Source organism: Chlorocebus sabaeus, chromosome 4 (assembly GCF_047675955.1).
Source record: "Chlorocebus sabaeus isolate Y175 chromosome 4, mChlSab1.0.hap1, whole genome shotgun sequence".
Lineage (NCBI taxonomy): Eukaryota > Metazoa > Chordata > Mammalia > Primates > Cercopithecidae > Chlorocebus > Chlorocebus sabaeus.
In genome coordinates this window covers 15,949,552-15,966,782 of record NC_132907.1, presented here as the reverse complement: position 1 = coordinate 15,966,782, position 17,231 = coordinate 15,949,552, and the positions used below count along the sequence as shown (strand labels likewise).

The following is a 17,231-nucleotide window of genomic DNA, read 5'->3' as shown; positions in this document are numbered from 1 at the left end:
CCCTAGTGGAGGATGTCTCCCAGTTAGGCTACTCAGGGGTCAGGGACCCACTTGAGCAGGCAGTCTGTCCATTCTCAGATCTCAACCTCCATGTTGGGAGATCCACCGCTCTCTTCAAAGCTGTCAGACAGAGTTGCTTGCTTCTGCAGAGGTTTCTGCTGCTTTTGTTGTTGTTGTTGTTTAGCTGCACCCTGTCCCCAGAGGTGGAGTCTACAGAGAGTGGCAGGCCTCCTTGAGCTGCTGTGAGCTCCACCCAGTTCGATCTTCCCAGGGCTTTGTTTACCTACTTAAGCCTCAGCAATGGCGGGAGCCCCTCCCCCAGCCTCGCTGCTGCCTTGTGGTTAGATTGCAGACTTCTGTGCTAGCAATGAGGAAGGCTCTGTGGGCGTGGGACCCTCCCGGCCAGGTCCCGGCCATGTGTGGGATATAATCTCCTGGTGTGCCCGTTTGCTTAAAGTGCAGTATTGGGGTGGGAGTTACCCGATTTTCCAGGTGCTGTGTGTCTCTGTTCCCCTGGCTAGGAAAAGGGATTCCCTTCCCCCTTGTGCTTCCCAGGCGAGGCCATGCCTCGCCCTGCTTCAGCTCTTGCTGGTTGGACTGCAACAGCTGACCAGCACCAATTGTCTGGCACTCCCCAGTGAGATGAACCCAGTACCTCAATTGATAATGCAGAAATCCCCTGTCTTCTGTGTCGCTCGCGCTGGGAGCTGGAGACTGGAGCTGTTCCTATTCGGCCGTCTTGCTCCGCCCCCTCACTTCATTCCTTTTAATGACTGAATTCTATTCCACTGTATTGATATACCACATTTTATTTATCTACTCCTCAGTTGATGGCCATTTAGATTGTTTCCACTTTTTGCTAGTATGAATAATGCTGCTGTGAATATTTGTGTGCGTTTGTACGTGAACATATGTTACCAACTCTCTTGGGTATATGCCTAGGAGTGGAATTGCCAGGTCATTTGGTAACTCTACGTTTAACTTTTTGAGGAACTGCCAAACTGTTTTCTACAGTGGCTGCACCATTTTACATTCCCACCAGCAATGTATTGTGGGTGCCAGTTTCTTCATATCCTTACCAACACTTATTTTCATTGCTTTTTTGCTTAGTCTTTATATGTTCTCATATATAAGCCCCTTTAATCTATTCTGGTTGGATTAATACAGTTATATATGTACTCTTGCTGAAGAATTTTCTGTGATGATAAAGATAATTCTACCAATACCTACTTATGCACATTTGAAAAGAAATGAAAGTCTCAGTGTTAGGAAAGACTCATTAATGTCTATTGTGATATTAAACATTTTCCTCAGCTTCATAATATAGTACTATGAAAGATATGCACTTTTAGAAGCACTCCTTAAAATTTCTCTGTCCCAAGGTAATAATTTTACCACTAATGATGTTCTGTTGTGTTTCCTAGTAACAATATTTTGCCTGCTTTTATATTTAATTGTGCTTTAGAAAGGATTATCGACAACTTTCCACGTGTCCCAAAGTTTAGTGAAATGTTTAAGTAATGAACTGTGACTGTGAACAGGAAAGAAGGAACAATATTTAGAAGAGGGGTTTTTAGTCTTTAATTTTTGTTCCTCTTTTTGATCTCTCTTAACTAAGATGCTTGTGTTTCCATTTACTGTAGAGGGGACAGCTTAGGAGGGAAGAGCCTGTCAGTAGAGAGAAGAGATTGGTGGAGGAGACAGTGTTAGGACCTCACATTAATGTGGTATCTAAAAATTATTAATTCGCCAATGAAGTGGAGACACTGACATGAGGGAACCTGACGCCAGAAACGGTATGTGATAGTAATGCTGAAGGAGTGTGAGTAAAGATAGAGAAACTGGCCTTGCTTAGGTAAGGCCAAAGCCAATGTTGCTTTGATAGGAGCTGTACTATTGTCATTCGTGCTTGGATTTTCCCCACTCCCAAAGGCATCATGATTCTCTTGACATGAGGAATGCTGATTCCAAACAGTTTTCTGGATAAAATTTAGCATAACCCTGGAGATAGGTGGAGTTTTTCTTTAGTGACCTGGGCTGTGACATTTCATCTTGGGTTTGCTTCATATATATGTCTTCAGTCAAAATAAGTGGGGCAGAATTCTGGCCCAGCAACAACAACCTCTTGCTAAGCTAATATAATTTCTGCCCTTCTATAAAATAACTAAGGTCTGTAATTTCACACTGTGCCTCTGCTTTGGACTTTTCAACATTTTATTTGAATGTTCCCTTTTCTCCATATGGAGTGATGTTGATTAGGATTTTTAAAAAATTTTTATTTGTTCATTTATGATTGATACATGATTATTGTACATATTTACGGGGTACAAGGTGATGCTTCAATACACACATAAATTGTATCATGAGAAAATCAGGGTAATTGGCATATTAATCAGCTTAAACATTTATTATTTATTTGTGATGAGGACACTAAAAAACCTCTCTTCAGCAGGGCACAGTGGCTCGTGCCTATAATCCCAGCACTTTGGGGAGCTGAGGCCAGTGGATCACTTGAGCCCAGGAGTTCAAGACCAGCCTGGGGAACATATTGAGACCTCATCTGCACAAAAAAATCAAAAAATTAGCCATGCCTGGTGGTGTGCACCTGTAGTCTCAGCTATTTGGCAGGCTGAGGCAGGAGGATGGCTTGATCCCAGGAGGTCAAGGCTGCAGTGATCTGTGATTGTACCCCTGCACTCCAGCCTGGGCAACAGAACGAGAACCTGCCTCAAAAATAAATAAATAAATAATTAAAAAAACCTCTTTTCCAGCTATTTTAAAATATTATAATACATGATTGTTAATTCTTACAAATATTACACACTAATATTTTGTTCCCATATATATCCTAATGTTGACATCTGTTTGTACTCAACAGCTGAATTTTGAGTTATGCTTTCACCATGTTGATTTATATGTCCTTTGGCAGGGGAAACCATTTTTTGTTGTGGGAGTAGAACTAAAAAGCAAAAATACAAAATAAAAAAATAACCAACCAAATGAAAATAACGAGGAGATTAGGCAAACATTTTGAAACTTGAGTACTACCTAGAAAATGGAAAATTTAATCACATAAAATATGTATTGGCAATATAGCAGAATAGAAATGCCAGTGGTCTGAGAAATATTGAAGAGAAGCCCTGCATGTGTTTTCAGTTGATTTGATGAAATCCTGGAGCAGACATCCATTTACTAGTGGGATATGTAAAGAAAGTTTTGTGATGCAGAGTTGGGGGAATACCCCAGTAAGAGCAGAATAGGAGTAGTAAACTAGGGAGCCCTAATGAAACCGATGGCATGACCTGAAAATTACTATGTGAAGAATAAGGAGCCATGCATCCTGGGCAACATAGTGAGACCTCATCTTACAAAACAAAAACAACTGGCCATGTGTGATAGTTTGCATCTGTAGTCCCAGCTACTTGGGGAGCTGAGGTGGGAGGGTCGTTTGAGCCTGAGAGGCCACTACACTCCAGCCTGGGCAACACAGCGAGGCCCTGTATCAAAAAAAAAAAAAAAGAAAGAAAGAAAGAAAAGAAAGAAACCGTGCAAAATAAATCATATTAGATAAAATAAATCATATTAAATGATAAATCATATTAGATCATATTAGATGATTTATTTCATTTGAATAATATGATTTATTTCATTTGACAATGACATTGAATCATTTGATTGACTATTCTGTGCCAAGTCCCCAGGCCTGGACTTGTCTTTAATCTTTTTGCCTGGATTATTATTATAATAGTTCCAACTCTTCCCCCTTCTCCTCTTATGCTCCACCCCTACCCTTCTTTCTCATCACAACAGCCAGTGTGATCCTGTTAAAAAGTAAAATCTTGGTTGGGCACAGTGGCTCACGCCTGTAATCCCAGCACTTTGGGAGGTTGAGGCGGGCAGATCACAAGGTCAGGAGATCAAGACCACCCTGGCTAACATGGTGAAACCCCGTCTCTACTAAGAACACAAAAAATTAGCCAGACATGGTGGCGGGTGACTGTAGTCCCAGCTACTCAGGAGGCTGAGGCAGGAGAATGGCGTGAACCCGGGAGGCAGAGTTTGCAGTGAGCCGAGATCACACCACTGCACTCCAGCCTGGGTGACAGAGTGAGACATTGTCTCAAAAAAAAAAAAAAAAAAAAAGTGAAATCTTGTAAGGTCTTTGATCAAAGCTTACTCCTCGCACTGGAGGAAAACCTGAGACTTTCTATTGATCTACATGCCTTAGAATCCTGTTCCCTCTTCTACTTCTTTCTTACTCCTTGTCTTAGGCCATTCTTGCATTGCTATAAAGAAATACCTGGGCTGGGTGCTGTGGCTCACGCCTGTAATCCCGGCACTTTGGGAGGCTGAGGCCGGTAGATCACAAGGTCAGGAGTTCAAGACCAGCCTGGACAAGATGGTGAAACCCCGTCTCTACTAAAAATACAAAAATTAGCCAGGCATGGTGGCGGGTGCCTGTAATCCCAGCTATGCAGGGGACTGAGACAGAGAATTGCTTGAATCCAGGAGGTAGAGGTTGCAGTGAGCTGAGATCGCATCACTCCACTCCAGCCTGGGCAACAGAGAGAGACTCTGCCTCAAAACAAACAAACAAACAAAAACCCGAGGCTGGCTAATTTATAAGGAAAGTAGGTTTAATTGGCTTATAGTTGTGCAGGCTGTACAAGCATGGCACCGGCATCTGCCCCACTTCTGGAGAGACGTCAGGGAGCTTTTACTCATGGCGGAAGGGGAAGGAGGAACAAGTGGGTCACACAGCAAGAGCAGGAACGAGAGAGAAAAGAAGATGCCACACACTTTTAAACAATCAGATCTCATGAGAACTCATTCACTGTCTCGAGGACAGCATGAAGCCATGAGGGATCTGTCCCCATGACCCACACACAACCCGTACACCTCCCAATAGGCCCCACCTCCAACACTGGAGATGACATCTCAGTGTGAGATTTGGGTGGGACACAGATCTACACCATATCGTTCCCCTTGAGGAAACTCACCACTTTGTCATTCCCTAGATAGGCTAGGCCCACTCCCACTGCAGGGCTTTTGCACATACTGTTCCCTGGGCCTGGATGCTGTTCCAGCAGCTCGCCACACGGCTTCCTGCTTCAAGTGGTTTCTCCAGTACCATTTCTCCGTGAAAGCAGACCTCACCGCTTGGTTAAAACTGTCACCTCTGCCCCCTTACTTCCTATTCTACTCTCACCATATTTTCTCTACAGTACTCATCACCAGGTGACATAGGATAGATTTGTCTTATTAATGTTGTCTTTCTCTCTCTACTACTGTGTAAGCTTCATAAAGACAGATTTTTTTCCTACTGTGTTTACTCCTGTGCCCAGTGCTTTGAACAGTTTCCAAATATACAACACTCAGTAAATATTTGTTGACTCAAAGAACCCATTTGGACTCACAGGAACCTATGAAGAAGGAAATCAGTGTTACTTATAATCCCAATGCATGAAGTAAATAACTACTATTAGGATTTTGTGTATTTTCTCTTTTCTCCCCACTTAATATTACAGAAATATTGGAAAGTATGGAAAAGCACAAAAGTAGTAACTCAAGAAGTAATTAAAAATCACCCATAATTGCTCCAGCCCAAGAAAGCTCCCTTTAAGTTTTGATGTATGTCTCTCATTAGAGTACCTTTCTCTCCGTCTCTCTCCTCCCTTCTCCTCTTCTGCTTATGTCTGTGTATATACTTAATTTTCTCCCTCTGTATATGAACATATATACATGTACATGTACATATAATGTTTATCTCAGTTTCTTGTTTTTTTCTGTTTATCAATAAATCTTGGGTATGCGCCATTATGTTATGACTTTTTAAAAAATGTATTTTAAATGGCTTGTTATTCCATTATGTAGATATATTATTGCTTATTTAAACAATTCCATATTATACATGTGTGTATTTAGATTGTCTCCATTTTCTTATATTTGTTTTAATGAATGAACGTTTTGTTTCTTTGTATCTCATTGTGCAAGTATAAGATAATTTTTCTTGAGTGATATTAGAAGTGAAATTATGAAGGCAAAGGATATAAACATTTTGACCTGTTTTGATACATATTGTCTTCTACAATGACTTACTTCAGTGGTGCTATATGACAATATCTATTTACTATGTCTTTGTTAGCCCTGAGTACTTTTTTTCTAAAAATCTTAACCAGTTTTGGTAAATAATTTGTACTCCTTTAAGAAGGACTTTTTAAAAAAATTTTATTATTATTATTTTTGAGACAGGATCTCTCCCTGTTTCCCATGCTGGAGTGCGGTGGTGAGATCATAGCTCACTGCAGCTTCAAACTCCTGGGCTCAAGTGATCCTTCTGCCTCAGCCTCCTGAGTAGCTAGGACTACAGGTGTGTGCTACCACACCCAGCTAATTTTCTTTTTCTCTTTCTCTTTCTTTCTCTCCTTCTCTCCTTCTCTCCTTCTCCCTTTCTCTCTTTCTCCCTTTCTCCTTTTCTTCCTTTCTCTCTCTCTCTTTCTCTCTTTCTCTCTCTCTCTCTTTCTTTCTTTCCTTCTTTCTTTCTCCTTCCTTCCTTCCTTCCTTCCTTCCTTCCTTCCTTCCTTCCTTCCTTCCTTCCTTCCTTCCTTCCTTTCGTCACCCAAGCTGAAATGCAGTGGCATGAACACTGTCATTGCAGCCTTGACCTCCTGAGCTCACACAACCCTCCCACCTCGGCCCCCCAAGTAGCTGGGACTACAGGTGCATGCCACCACACCCAGGTTATTTTTGTATTTATTTTGTAGAGATGGAGTTTCACCATGTTACCCAGGCCAGTCTCAAACTCCTGAGCTACAGTGATCCGCCTGCCTCAGCCTCCCAAAGTGCTGGGATTACAGGTGTGAGCCGCCACACGTGATCCCAGCTAAAAAAAAAAAAAAAAAAAAAAAAGGAGATATGAGATCTTGCTATGTTGCTGAGGCTGGTCTTGAACTCCTGGCCTCAAGCTCTTCTCCCACTTCAGCTTCCCAAAGTGTTGGGATTGTAAGCATGGGCCACCGTGCGCAGCAAGAAGAACTCTTTTTCATGCCTTTATTGGTCATTTGTTTATTATGTTCTGTGAAGCCCTTTTGTCTGTTTCTTGACTTACTAATTTTAGCCAGTGTGATTGATTCTCTGGCATAAAAATGAAAAATTTAACACCCTTACAATACCTCTTATGTCCCCTGTCTTTTGCCCCCTCTGTTTTTGTTACTTACATATTTTTGAATCTTAAATTAGTTGACTTCATGTCCTAAAATAATATAATTAAATCTCTGTTGATTTATCAACTTTAGACAGTATGAATTGACTCTGCTAGGAAAGATAAGTATAATAAGTTAGACATTTAATGTGTTTTCATTGTTTTTTCTTTCCTAATCCTGAGGTTTTATTACTTTCATTATTATTTATTCTCACTTTATAAACTTTTAGACATTTATATTCTGTTCTCTAAATTATTCCTCTGTGTTTTGTCATAGGCTGATTCTGAAAAATGAAAGACCAATAAGGAACATTTCCATAGTGGTTATAATAAATATTGTGTCCCAAAGTATCAAGGTTGGTGTTTGATCCCACAGAGAATGAAATGTACCGTATGTCATTGACTATTTGCTCCTTGAAGGAGAACCTTGCTTGTGTCAACTTCTAGTTTCTTTCTAGCTTCCTTTACTTCATCTGGCTTGTTTTCTTGCATTCAATTGTCATTTTATTGTCTTTGATTTCTGTTTTGTTTGGTTGGAAAACCTCCTCATAGTTTTTTCCTGCAGTAAGTGTGTGGGGATAGTAAGTTTTTCCTATCTTGTCCTGGTACTTGGTCAGTGTTTGGTTGTCTGTGTATTGTTTATTGTTTTAGAAATTGTTAAGCAGGTTCAAAATATTTTCTCCACAATTCTCTGTTGCCACCTAGAATCCCAAGTTAATGATAAAAAGCATGACAGGAAAAAAAAAAAAATGTATGACAGCATGAGTCTCACTTCCTTTGGCTACCTGTTGTTTCTCTGTGGAAGCCTTTATAATTTTTCTCTATCCTTAGAATTCTGATATTTTATCAGAATGTATCAGAGTATGAAATGTTTTCATTTCTCCTGTCTGGTATTTGGATTATTCTCTCTATTTGAACTGTGCTGTGCTCACTTCAGGGAGTTTCTTCCATTTCTGTTTTTTCTTTTTTAGATGGAGTCTCACTCTGTTGCCCAGGCTGAAGTGTAGTGGCATGATCTCGGCTCACTGCAACCTCTGCCTCCCAGGTTCAAACGATTCTCCTGCCTCAGCCTCTGGAGTAGATGTGATTACAGATGCCTGCTACCACACCTGGCTAATTTTTTGTATTTTAGTAGAGATAGGGTTTCACCATATTGTCCAGGCTGGTCTCAAACTCCTGACCTCAGGTGATCTGCCTGCCTCAGCCTGCCAAAGTGCTAGGATTACAGGTGTGAGCCACCATGCCCAGCTCTCATTTCTTTATTATTATTATTTTTTCCCCATTGCAGTCTAACATTTTTCCTTTCTGGAACTCCCATAAGACAGGTATTAGACTTCTTGGATCTATATTCTAGGTTGCTCAGTTTTCCTTTTATATTTCCAATCTCTTTATATTTTTGTTTAGTGTTCTTTATTTGACCTCTCTGACCACCCAGCTTAGTTTTTAGCCATGTCTGGGTTATTGGTTAGTAATTCCATTGACCTATAAAATTTTAGTAATTATTTTTTGTTTCCAAGAACTCTTTTATAAAAAATCTGATTACTCCTTTTCCATGGCAGCCTCTTTTTGCTTTATGTCTTTAATATCCTTCCATATCTTTCTGAAGACAGTAGGTACCTTTTTACCTGAATTAGACTTGTTTCTTTTAGTGTCTTTTCTGTTTGTTCATTTGGGGCTATATTTGTTATCTCTTACTGCTGAACAATTTTTAAAACAATAAACAATTTGTTGTTATACACAGTTTCTGTGGGTCAGGTATCCAGGCATAGCTTAGCTGGGTGCCTCTGCCCAAAAGTGTCTCACAAGGCTACAATCAAGGTGTTGGCCAGGTCTGTATTCTCATCTGAATGCACAACTGGGGAGGGATCCACTTCCAAGTTCACTCACTCTGCTGTTGGCTAGATTCGCTTCCTTACCAGTTGTTGGCTTGAGCTTAGTACCTAAATGACTCTTGGCCAAAGGCCTCCTACAGTGTCTACTTTTCATGGGCCTCTCTGTAGAGTAGCTCAGAACCTGGTAGCTGACTTCTCTCAAAGCATACAGAAAGACAGCAAGAGAAAGCAAGTGAGATGGAAGCCAGAGTCTTGTAAACTAATCGTGGAATTGCCATCCCATCACTCTGGGTCCAGCTCACTTAGGTCCAGCTCACACTCAAAAGGAAGGCCCTGTTACCTAAGGGGGTGACTAGAAGCCAGGGGTCACTGAGGGGCCATCTTAGACACGGCCTACCATAGGGGCCTTTTGTGGTGATAGGGGAGACTGGTTTTCATGAGTGTCTGCTGTTCCTCGTTTCTAAATGAAGGATCCTGTGGGACATTTTGGGTAGCTGGTCTGGGCTTACTCTGTGACTGTGAATGCTGGATCGTGTAACATGTGTCAGCTTCCTTTTCAGGTATGTGGGCAGACAGTAGGAAGGCAGGTTGGAAATTCTTCCTTGTGTAATTCTATACCCTTTAGCCCACACAGCTGGAACCTGTTACTTGCTACTACCCACTAAAATATGGAAACATGATGGAATAGTGACTTCTTTGATTAGGTTACATTATATGGCAAAGGAAAAGAGTTACTGAAGATATCATTACAGTCTTAAATCAGTTAATGTTAAAAAGGAGATTATCCTTGGTGGACCTGATGTAATCAGATGAAAGACCTTATAGAGCAGGTGAGAAATGTTCTCCCAGTGGCTTTGAAGAAGGAAGCTGCCACGAGTTCTATAGCAGCAGGGAAATGAACTTTTCTAACAGCCTGAATGAATTTGGAATAGGATTCTTCCCCAGCCAAGCCTCACGATGATAATGCATCTTGATTGACACCACGATCATAGCCTTGTGAAATCCTGACCTAAAGGTCTAGCTAAACTGAGCCTAGACTCCTAACCCACAGAAACTATGAGATAATAAATGTGTGTTGATTTAAGAACCTGGAAGTAAAATGCACTGTATTCATTTTCTATTCTGTAACAAATTATCACCAAACTTAGTGGCTTAAGTTCTGTTGTTACAGAATAGAAAATGAATACAGTGTATTTTATTTCCAGGCTCTCTTAAAGCTTCTCCCTTCTTGGTTCTCCCTTGTGTCCACAGTGACTGTCTGGAGTAAACCCAAGCTCTGTTCTCAGAGTCCAGCTCCCTCATTGGAGTCCTTCTTTAGGAAGGTGCCACCCTTTTCTAGAGAAAGCAGACCTTGCACTGTCAGCTGGGGATGTGTCACTGCTGCCAGCTGTGCCTTTTAGTTCTTATTTTTGAGGGGTGTGAAGAGGAGGAGCCTAACTTCACATATTCTAAAGGTACTTGTTTAATGGAAGATCATAACAATTGCCCTTGCCTCCCCTCTGTTGTTTACATTTGTTGCTTCTGAGTTTGGAGACTCTCTGGGCCACTCTTGGTGAGAAGCGTGCTTATGCAAGGTATCTGTATCTGTGGTTTCCTCTACTCTCATTTCCCCACCAAGCTAATTCTGCTTGCTTAGTTTTTCTCTTCATGGAATTTTACAAATTCCATTATATAGGTGCTGAGGATGTCTGGTCTATTGATGGCATATTTTCCTGTTTTTATAATGCTCTTACGATTTCATTCTTTAAACAGAAAACAATTTTTTTTAGCAAAGACCTTGGAAGCACAGGGAGGCGGACGTTGGTGATGAGTCTGTGTGAAGTCAGCCTTGCATTCCAAACTGGACCTGCCTTTTGCTTTTTCTTTTTTAAGAGAAAAGAAAATACTGCTTTGCTACCTAACACTGATGTAATGTATTTGGAACCAATTTGGCATATTTCTAATAAAACTGATGAGAAAGGCAGAATTTTTAAAACAATTGCTTTTCTTATGCTCTATTATTATTTTTCTCCCTTAAGTTCTCCCAAAGCATATTCCTATTAAGACTCTTCTATCTTTTCTTCTTCTTTTCCCTTCCTGTCACTTGTAATTTCATAGCCTCCCTTTCTAGTCTCTTTGGGTAATTTCTTAGAACGAGTGACTTGAAAATATTGCTGACACGGTTCTTTTCTAACCCTAACAACATGCACGATACAGGTGCTGAGGATGTTGAGATAATTGACCTAAAATTGTGATTTTTAGAAGTGTCTTAAGACTTTTAGTTCCAAGCAACACAAACCAAGTAACCTAAACCTCAAACCGGCTTAGGTTAAAAAAAGAAAGTTTATTAGCTAGACACTGCAGTATCTCCCTAAACCCCAGGCTAAAGTTGTATTCCAGCGTCACGAGGGCCTGGCACCAGGAACTAGAAAGCTACAGGAGCCCAGGTAGCCATTAACTTTCTGTCGCAGACTTTCTGTCTCTCCTGTCTTTGCTTTTCTGAACATCTGCTTATTCTTTTCTCTCTCGTAGGACTCACTCTGACTGTTTTGGCATGGGTGTGGCCAAATATGGCTGCCCAAAAATGGCAACTAGAATTTCCAAGTTAATTTTATTGCAGTTCAAGCGAATAAGGCAGAGGTACAATCCCAGATTCCAAGGGGAAAGAATCCATTTGGTTTAGCTTGCACCAGTTATCTCTTTTTAGGCTGGTTTAGTGTGGTCATGAGGGCAGCTTTTGTGGTATAAACATGGCTTGCCATGGCCCAAGTTCCCAAAGAGGAGGTAAGTGAGTGGAAGTTTGGGCAGGTATCTCAAAACACTTCCGCTGCAACATTCTTCTTTATGTACAATGTGCGCTTTCTCATCAGAGAGGCAGTTTAGCTGGTGTTTAAGAACATGCCCAGCACTTTGGGAGGCCGAGACGGGCGGATCACGAGGTCAGGAGATCGAGACCATCCTGGCTAACACGGTGAAACCCTGTCTCTACTAAAAAAAATACAAAAAACTAGCCGGGCGAGGTGGCGGGTGCCTGTAGTCCCAGCTACTCGGGAGGCTGAGGCAGGAGAATGGCGTGAACCCGGGAGGCGGAGCTTGCAGTGAGCTGAGATCCGGCCACTGCACTCCAGCCTGGGCGACAGAGCGAGACTCCGTCTCAAAAAAAAAAAAAAAAAAAGAACATGGACTTGGGGTCAGACATACCTTAATTTGAATCCCAGCCCTGCTACCTACTAGCTGTGTGATCTGAGGTCAGTACTTTCCGTCTGTGAAGATCAAATTCCTTCTCTGGGCAATTGGGATCACAAATCTCCTGGGGTTGCTGGGAAGATGAGATGAAATAATGTATGCTATATCCTGTGCACTCAATAAATAGTAACTATCATGAATTATTACTATCATACCATTGGGGAAAGATGGTATGCATGGAAGAACATCCATTTCATCATCCTGAATGATGCAAGAAGATCTGGAGGCAAAATTTTAGATACCACAGAATTATATCATCAGTAAAAATCTAAGAGTAAGTTTTGTTTTACCATACTTGACCAAAGACATAGATACAGGCTAGGCTGCAGGAGTTAGGGCCCGAATAATCTAAACTTATTTCTAGAATATAATTTCTATTTCTGTTGGCTTTAAAAACAGTCAATGATTTTGCAGTCTTAAAGAGAGCCCAACAGAGTTGGTGGTCACTAATACAGACATAATAGCTTTTTTCCAGTTAGTGCCTGTTCTAATGGTCTCTGCGTTCATTCTGTTTGGGAGCAGGTTTATTTTGATTGGCTGATATCTTACTCGGTGAAATATTTTGAATAGCATCCCTGGAAACCATGTGCCAGAATTCAAAAGACCTCAGTTTTTTTGGTTAAAGAAGACACACTACTTTCTTTTAAAAACTATTGCAATTTCTTTTGTACTTTACCCACTTCTATGGTAAGATTTTTTGGGTAGCAAGTATCATTAAATGAATTCTTAGTGAAGGATATGTAAAATGATTATTTAAATTATTCATCATTGAAGGATACCAAATGTCAGCTGAAAGTTAACATTTATGTAAAGTAGAGATAGCTGAACAAACAATGCTCATTTCTTTTTCAAATGTAGCATATTATATTCTATATGGAACTATATATAGTAGAACAATATCTCAATGACTAACTGTGTAATTTTCTCTCAAGTTATGCAGACATTTTGATTGAGAGGGAAGTATTAATGCAGAAGTACATTCATCTAGTTCAGATCGTAGAGACAGAAAAAATTGCAGCTAACCAACTCCGACATCAACTTGAAGATCAAGACACAGAAATCGAAAGGCTTAAATCAGAGGTATTTCCCAGTTGATAGATTCCTTCTCATTGTTTCACGTTTTACTGTCATTTCCTCATGATTACTTAAGACCTATTCAGGGCAACATTTTAATCCCAGGCTGACTTCCTCTGACGTCAAAACATACATGGCTGGGCCTGACGTAGACATAGATCTAATGTCTATATTAGGATTAGGTAAATGTGCTACAGGAACATATCAGGATAATGTGCTTTTTTTTGGTGGGGGGTGGTTATTTGTTCTCCTGATACCCTTTATTAGCTCAGAAATTCAAGAATTGACTATAGCATTTAACTGTTTTCAGATGCCCTACAGTAATGATAATTATGAGTCTGCCATAGATTCAATTAAAGTCTAAAGTAACAACTAAGGGAGGACCAGAAATGAATTCAGAAATGCTTTACTCTTTTAGATTTGAAGGAGTCCAACCTTCTCCCCTCCACAGTTTTGAAAAGAGCATTTGGATTAAACTATAAGACATTTGCTAGGGTGCATTTTTCCCTGGAGTTGGAATTCCTGCCTCCCCCTCCCTCCCTCAGAGTGTGAACTTCTCAGGCCTTGCATCCCCAGATAGTGAGGCTGATGCCCAGTGTGAGCAGAAGGCGGTTTTAGAGTCTACAGCCATGGTGTGTGCCTGGTCCTCCCTCCCTCCCAGGCCTCAGTCTAGATAGAGATTCCTGAATGTACCTTTCCCGGTGTCCTGTCCTTCCTCATGGGCAGCAAGCAATCACTGAAGAGTGGGAGAGGAATGCAGAGAATGAGATTTCCTCCCTCTTTCTGCCCAGGGATGCACTGGTATCTTCTGAGATTCAAAGAAGGGAACAGGACACAAGGAAACCTGCTAGTAATTGTATCCTCAGTGACAGAAACAGTTTAGGCTCCTCCGTTTTGGCAATGTTCTTGTCATTTTTATCGTCATCAGACAACATTTTCCTTTTTGTGCCTTTGCACCTTCCTCTGAGACACACCCTGTGAATCCTAGATGGGGTTTTCGCCTTCTGCTCCCAGCACACATCACCTCCGGTGTCGACAGCACAGGCACAAGCTTCTTCCAACTGGGATGTGGCAACTTCTCTGATGATGACAACTTGCAGATGGTGTTCACCATATTATTACAATTGTTAACTTCCCAGTTCGACCCTGATATCTGATATGCTGAAAACAGCAACAGAAAACTTAACAAACCTGCATTTTAAAAGACTATATGAGGCACTGTAATTTAAAACAAAATTATCGTGTTCTTTCTTTGCCACTGTAAGCTAGAGCAGATGCTAGTCTGCTCAGTGAAAGAGGTTGGTATTTACTCCACGAGAGAAGCTCAACACCAGGCAATGTTCCTCAATATTTATGTGTGTTTATCTGCCTTCACTATGTTCTATTTTAGTCTGAATGTAGATTGCAGCAAAAAACTGTCAGTTGCAGGTATGTCTTCTGTGGTCTCTTGACAGGAGCCATTAATTTATTTCCTACTCCCTTTCTTTTCCCATTTCCTTGCCAGAAAATGGCAGAGGGGTGGATTTTGTACGGGGGACAAAATATAAAGACAAGCTAGAGAGGGGCCATTATGATCTCTTAACTTTTAGGGTATTGCTGGCTGGTAGGTCTGTATAGGTTCTTAAGCTTGTAAGAGCCTGCTGTTGAGTGCTGGTCTAGAGAATTTTACTGCTATGTGTAGTTGAGAGGCCACCCAGTCTTCAAATGCCCCTCACAGGTCACGGAACTGAGCTGGAGATATAAAGAGATCCCAGGTTATTTTGATCGTTTTTACCTTTTCTGAGGAATTCTCTTGGTTGGCTTGGACCAGCCCCAGGGCTCTGAAGTTCCCTTTGCAGTTGCCATTTTCCTAAGGATGTCTGTGAGTCTGGGGTGCCATGTGCTTTGGAAGACTACAGGCCAATGGCCAGACCCAGGGGCTCTGAGCTGAGTGTCACTGCATGTGGGGACCACAGGGCATTGCAGGTAGCCGCCTTCAGGTGAGGGGGTGGACATATCGCTGGGCTCCTGACAAGGTCTTGGCCTCTCACCACTGGCAGCTGGAGCTGAGTTTTGGGCTAACGTTTCTGCTAGCCCAGATCCCAGGTTACACTTTACACAGTCACTTCTTATAAACACTTCCATTGGTGATACCATGCTTGGGGTAAAGTTTATGTTTCCCCCATCTCAGCACCAAAGGAAGAGAGGGTGCATAAAACATGGATGTTTCCTGAGGATCTCATTGGATCACCTCTGTAGGCAGAGCTTCCAGTGTGTTATGGCTATATTCCAGCATTTCCCAAGTCATGAAATGGACCAATTTTGTGTTCCAGATTATTGCTCTTAATAAAACCAAAGAACGAATGCGACCTTACCAAAGCAACCAAGAAGATGAAGATCCAGACATCAAGAAGATTAAAAAGGTAGGGCCTGGAGGTTTCCAGCTTTGCAGGAGCGTGGTGACCAGTCGTCTGTTCTATGGTGATGTCTTTGCTACCCTGCGCGTGAGCTGGGAGCAGCCTTGGTGTTTCTGTGCTGTGGCTCCCAGACTTGCCCTGTGGAGTGATCCAGACGTGGCTACTCTAGAGAATTTCGGCTTGAGATGTCTTTACACTGTCTAGGAAGGATGCCAAAACCAGGCATGAACGCAATAGTGTTCTCCAGTGGGGTTAATTAAGTGCTGTTCAACCTCTTGATTTTGTGCGGCTTTCATATTTTGGGGGAATATTTTTTTAAATTACATTTCAAAAATATTTCTTTTAGCTTTAATCTTTAGTGCTATTTAAGGAAGATTTTTTGGGGCATGTGAGATGGTTGAGTAAATCAGCACATCCGCTTAGATTTCTGGTTTATTGTTGTTTCTTATTTAACATCCACACAATCAGCAGATTTTTCCCTCTTACTGCCATTTATAATTGCACAACTTTTGCAACGAACCAAATGCTGGCTCTCACTCTAGTCCACTGTGTTTTGATTTGTCATTTAGGTTTTGATCCCATGATCCTGATTATCTTATATAAAGCACTTACTCAGCTTTGTTAATAATAAGTGAAAAGCATCATATTTGAGGAAATTTGCCTGGATATGCATCTTCAAATCTTATTTCTTTTTAATTTGTTATTATTCCTTTCATTTTATGCTAATAATCATTCCCCTTTCACTGTAACAAAGCTTTAATGTGCCCAGCATTTACCTGGGCGTTTCAAAGATGATCAGTAAATGTTTGTTGATTGGCTGAAACACACAGGCCAGTGCACTTTCTCAGGCTAGCCTGTTATTTTTCGCATCATCCCTAGGGAATCCTGATCGATTTTAGAGACTATGGTGCTTTCTACAAAATTGTTTTTAAATTTTATTTTATATTCTTTTTTACACCTTTAAATATTGCTCAGAATTTGAAATAGAAATGATTCTTAGGACTAAGCCAAATGTTTTCAGTTTTCCAGAAATAAAAAAGTAAAATAACACTATTCATTGCTTAGAAATTATTATTTTTTAAACTGGTTTATGCTATTGTGTTATAAGAATAATTCTTTTTTTTAAAAAAAATCCCATCTAGTCAGTCTGGAAACAAGATTAATTCTATTGCCTTTCCTTTAATAGTATGCAGTTACAGGTAAAGAAAAAATTAATAAAATTGAATTTTCAGGTGTGTGGTAGAAACTGGTCTATTAGTAAATAAGTGAAGCAGCTATTGGTCAGCAAGCACCCCCTGCCCAACTAAATAGAAAGGTTTTACTTAACACAAAATCCGATTAAGGTGATTTAAAAAAATATTTCTGTTAAATGAAAGAACACTGATAAAATTTTAAAAATATTTTTCTACCTTCTTGTTTCTTAATAGAAATAATTTTTTAAACCAGTTTTTGCACTTGTTAAATAGGTTTTGAGATCAACTTTGTTGTTCTTTATGTCGTATT

At 40.7% G+C, this 17,231-nt stretch overlaps 1 protein-coding gene across 7 annotated transcripts in view; it reads left to right on the top strand.

Annotated features, from left to right (window-relative positions):
• The window catches only part of RASGRF2 (Ras protein specific guanine nucleotide releasing factor 2), a 270,212-nt gene that overhangs the window by 94,895 nt on the left and 158,086 nt on the right, over nucleotides 1–17,231 (top strand). For 4 of the 7 annotated variants that reach the window (XM_007976916.3, XM_007976925.3, XM_007976935.3 and 1 more), the window contains exons 3-4: nucleotides 13,191–13,338; nucleotides 15,645–15,734. In XM_007976916.3, coding sequence (XP_007975107.3) covers nucleotides 13,191–13,338; nucleotides 15,645–15,734 — 238 coding nt within the window. Of the gene's footprint in view, nucleotides 1–94; nucleotides 1,797–10,226; nucleotides 10,488–13,190; nucleotides 13,339–15,644; nucleotides 15,735–17,231 lie in introns of those variants that run through there. The other 3 variants (XM_073014647.1, XM_073014648.1, XM_073014649.1) reach the window with 3 other exon arrangements.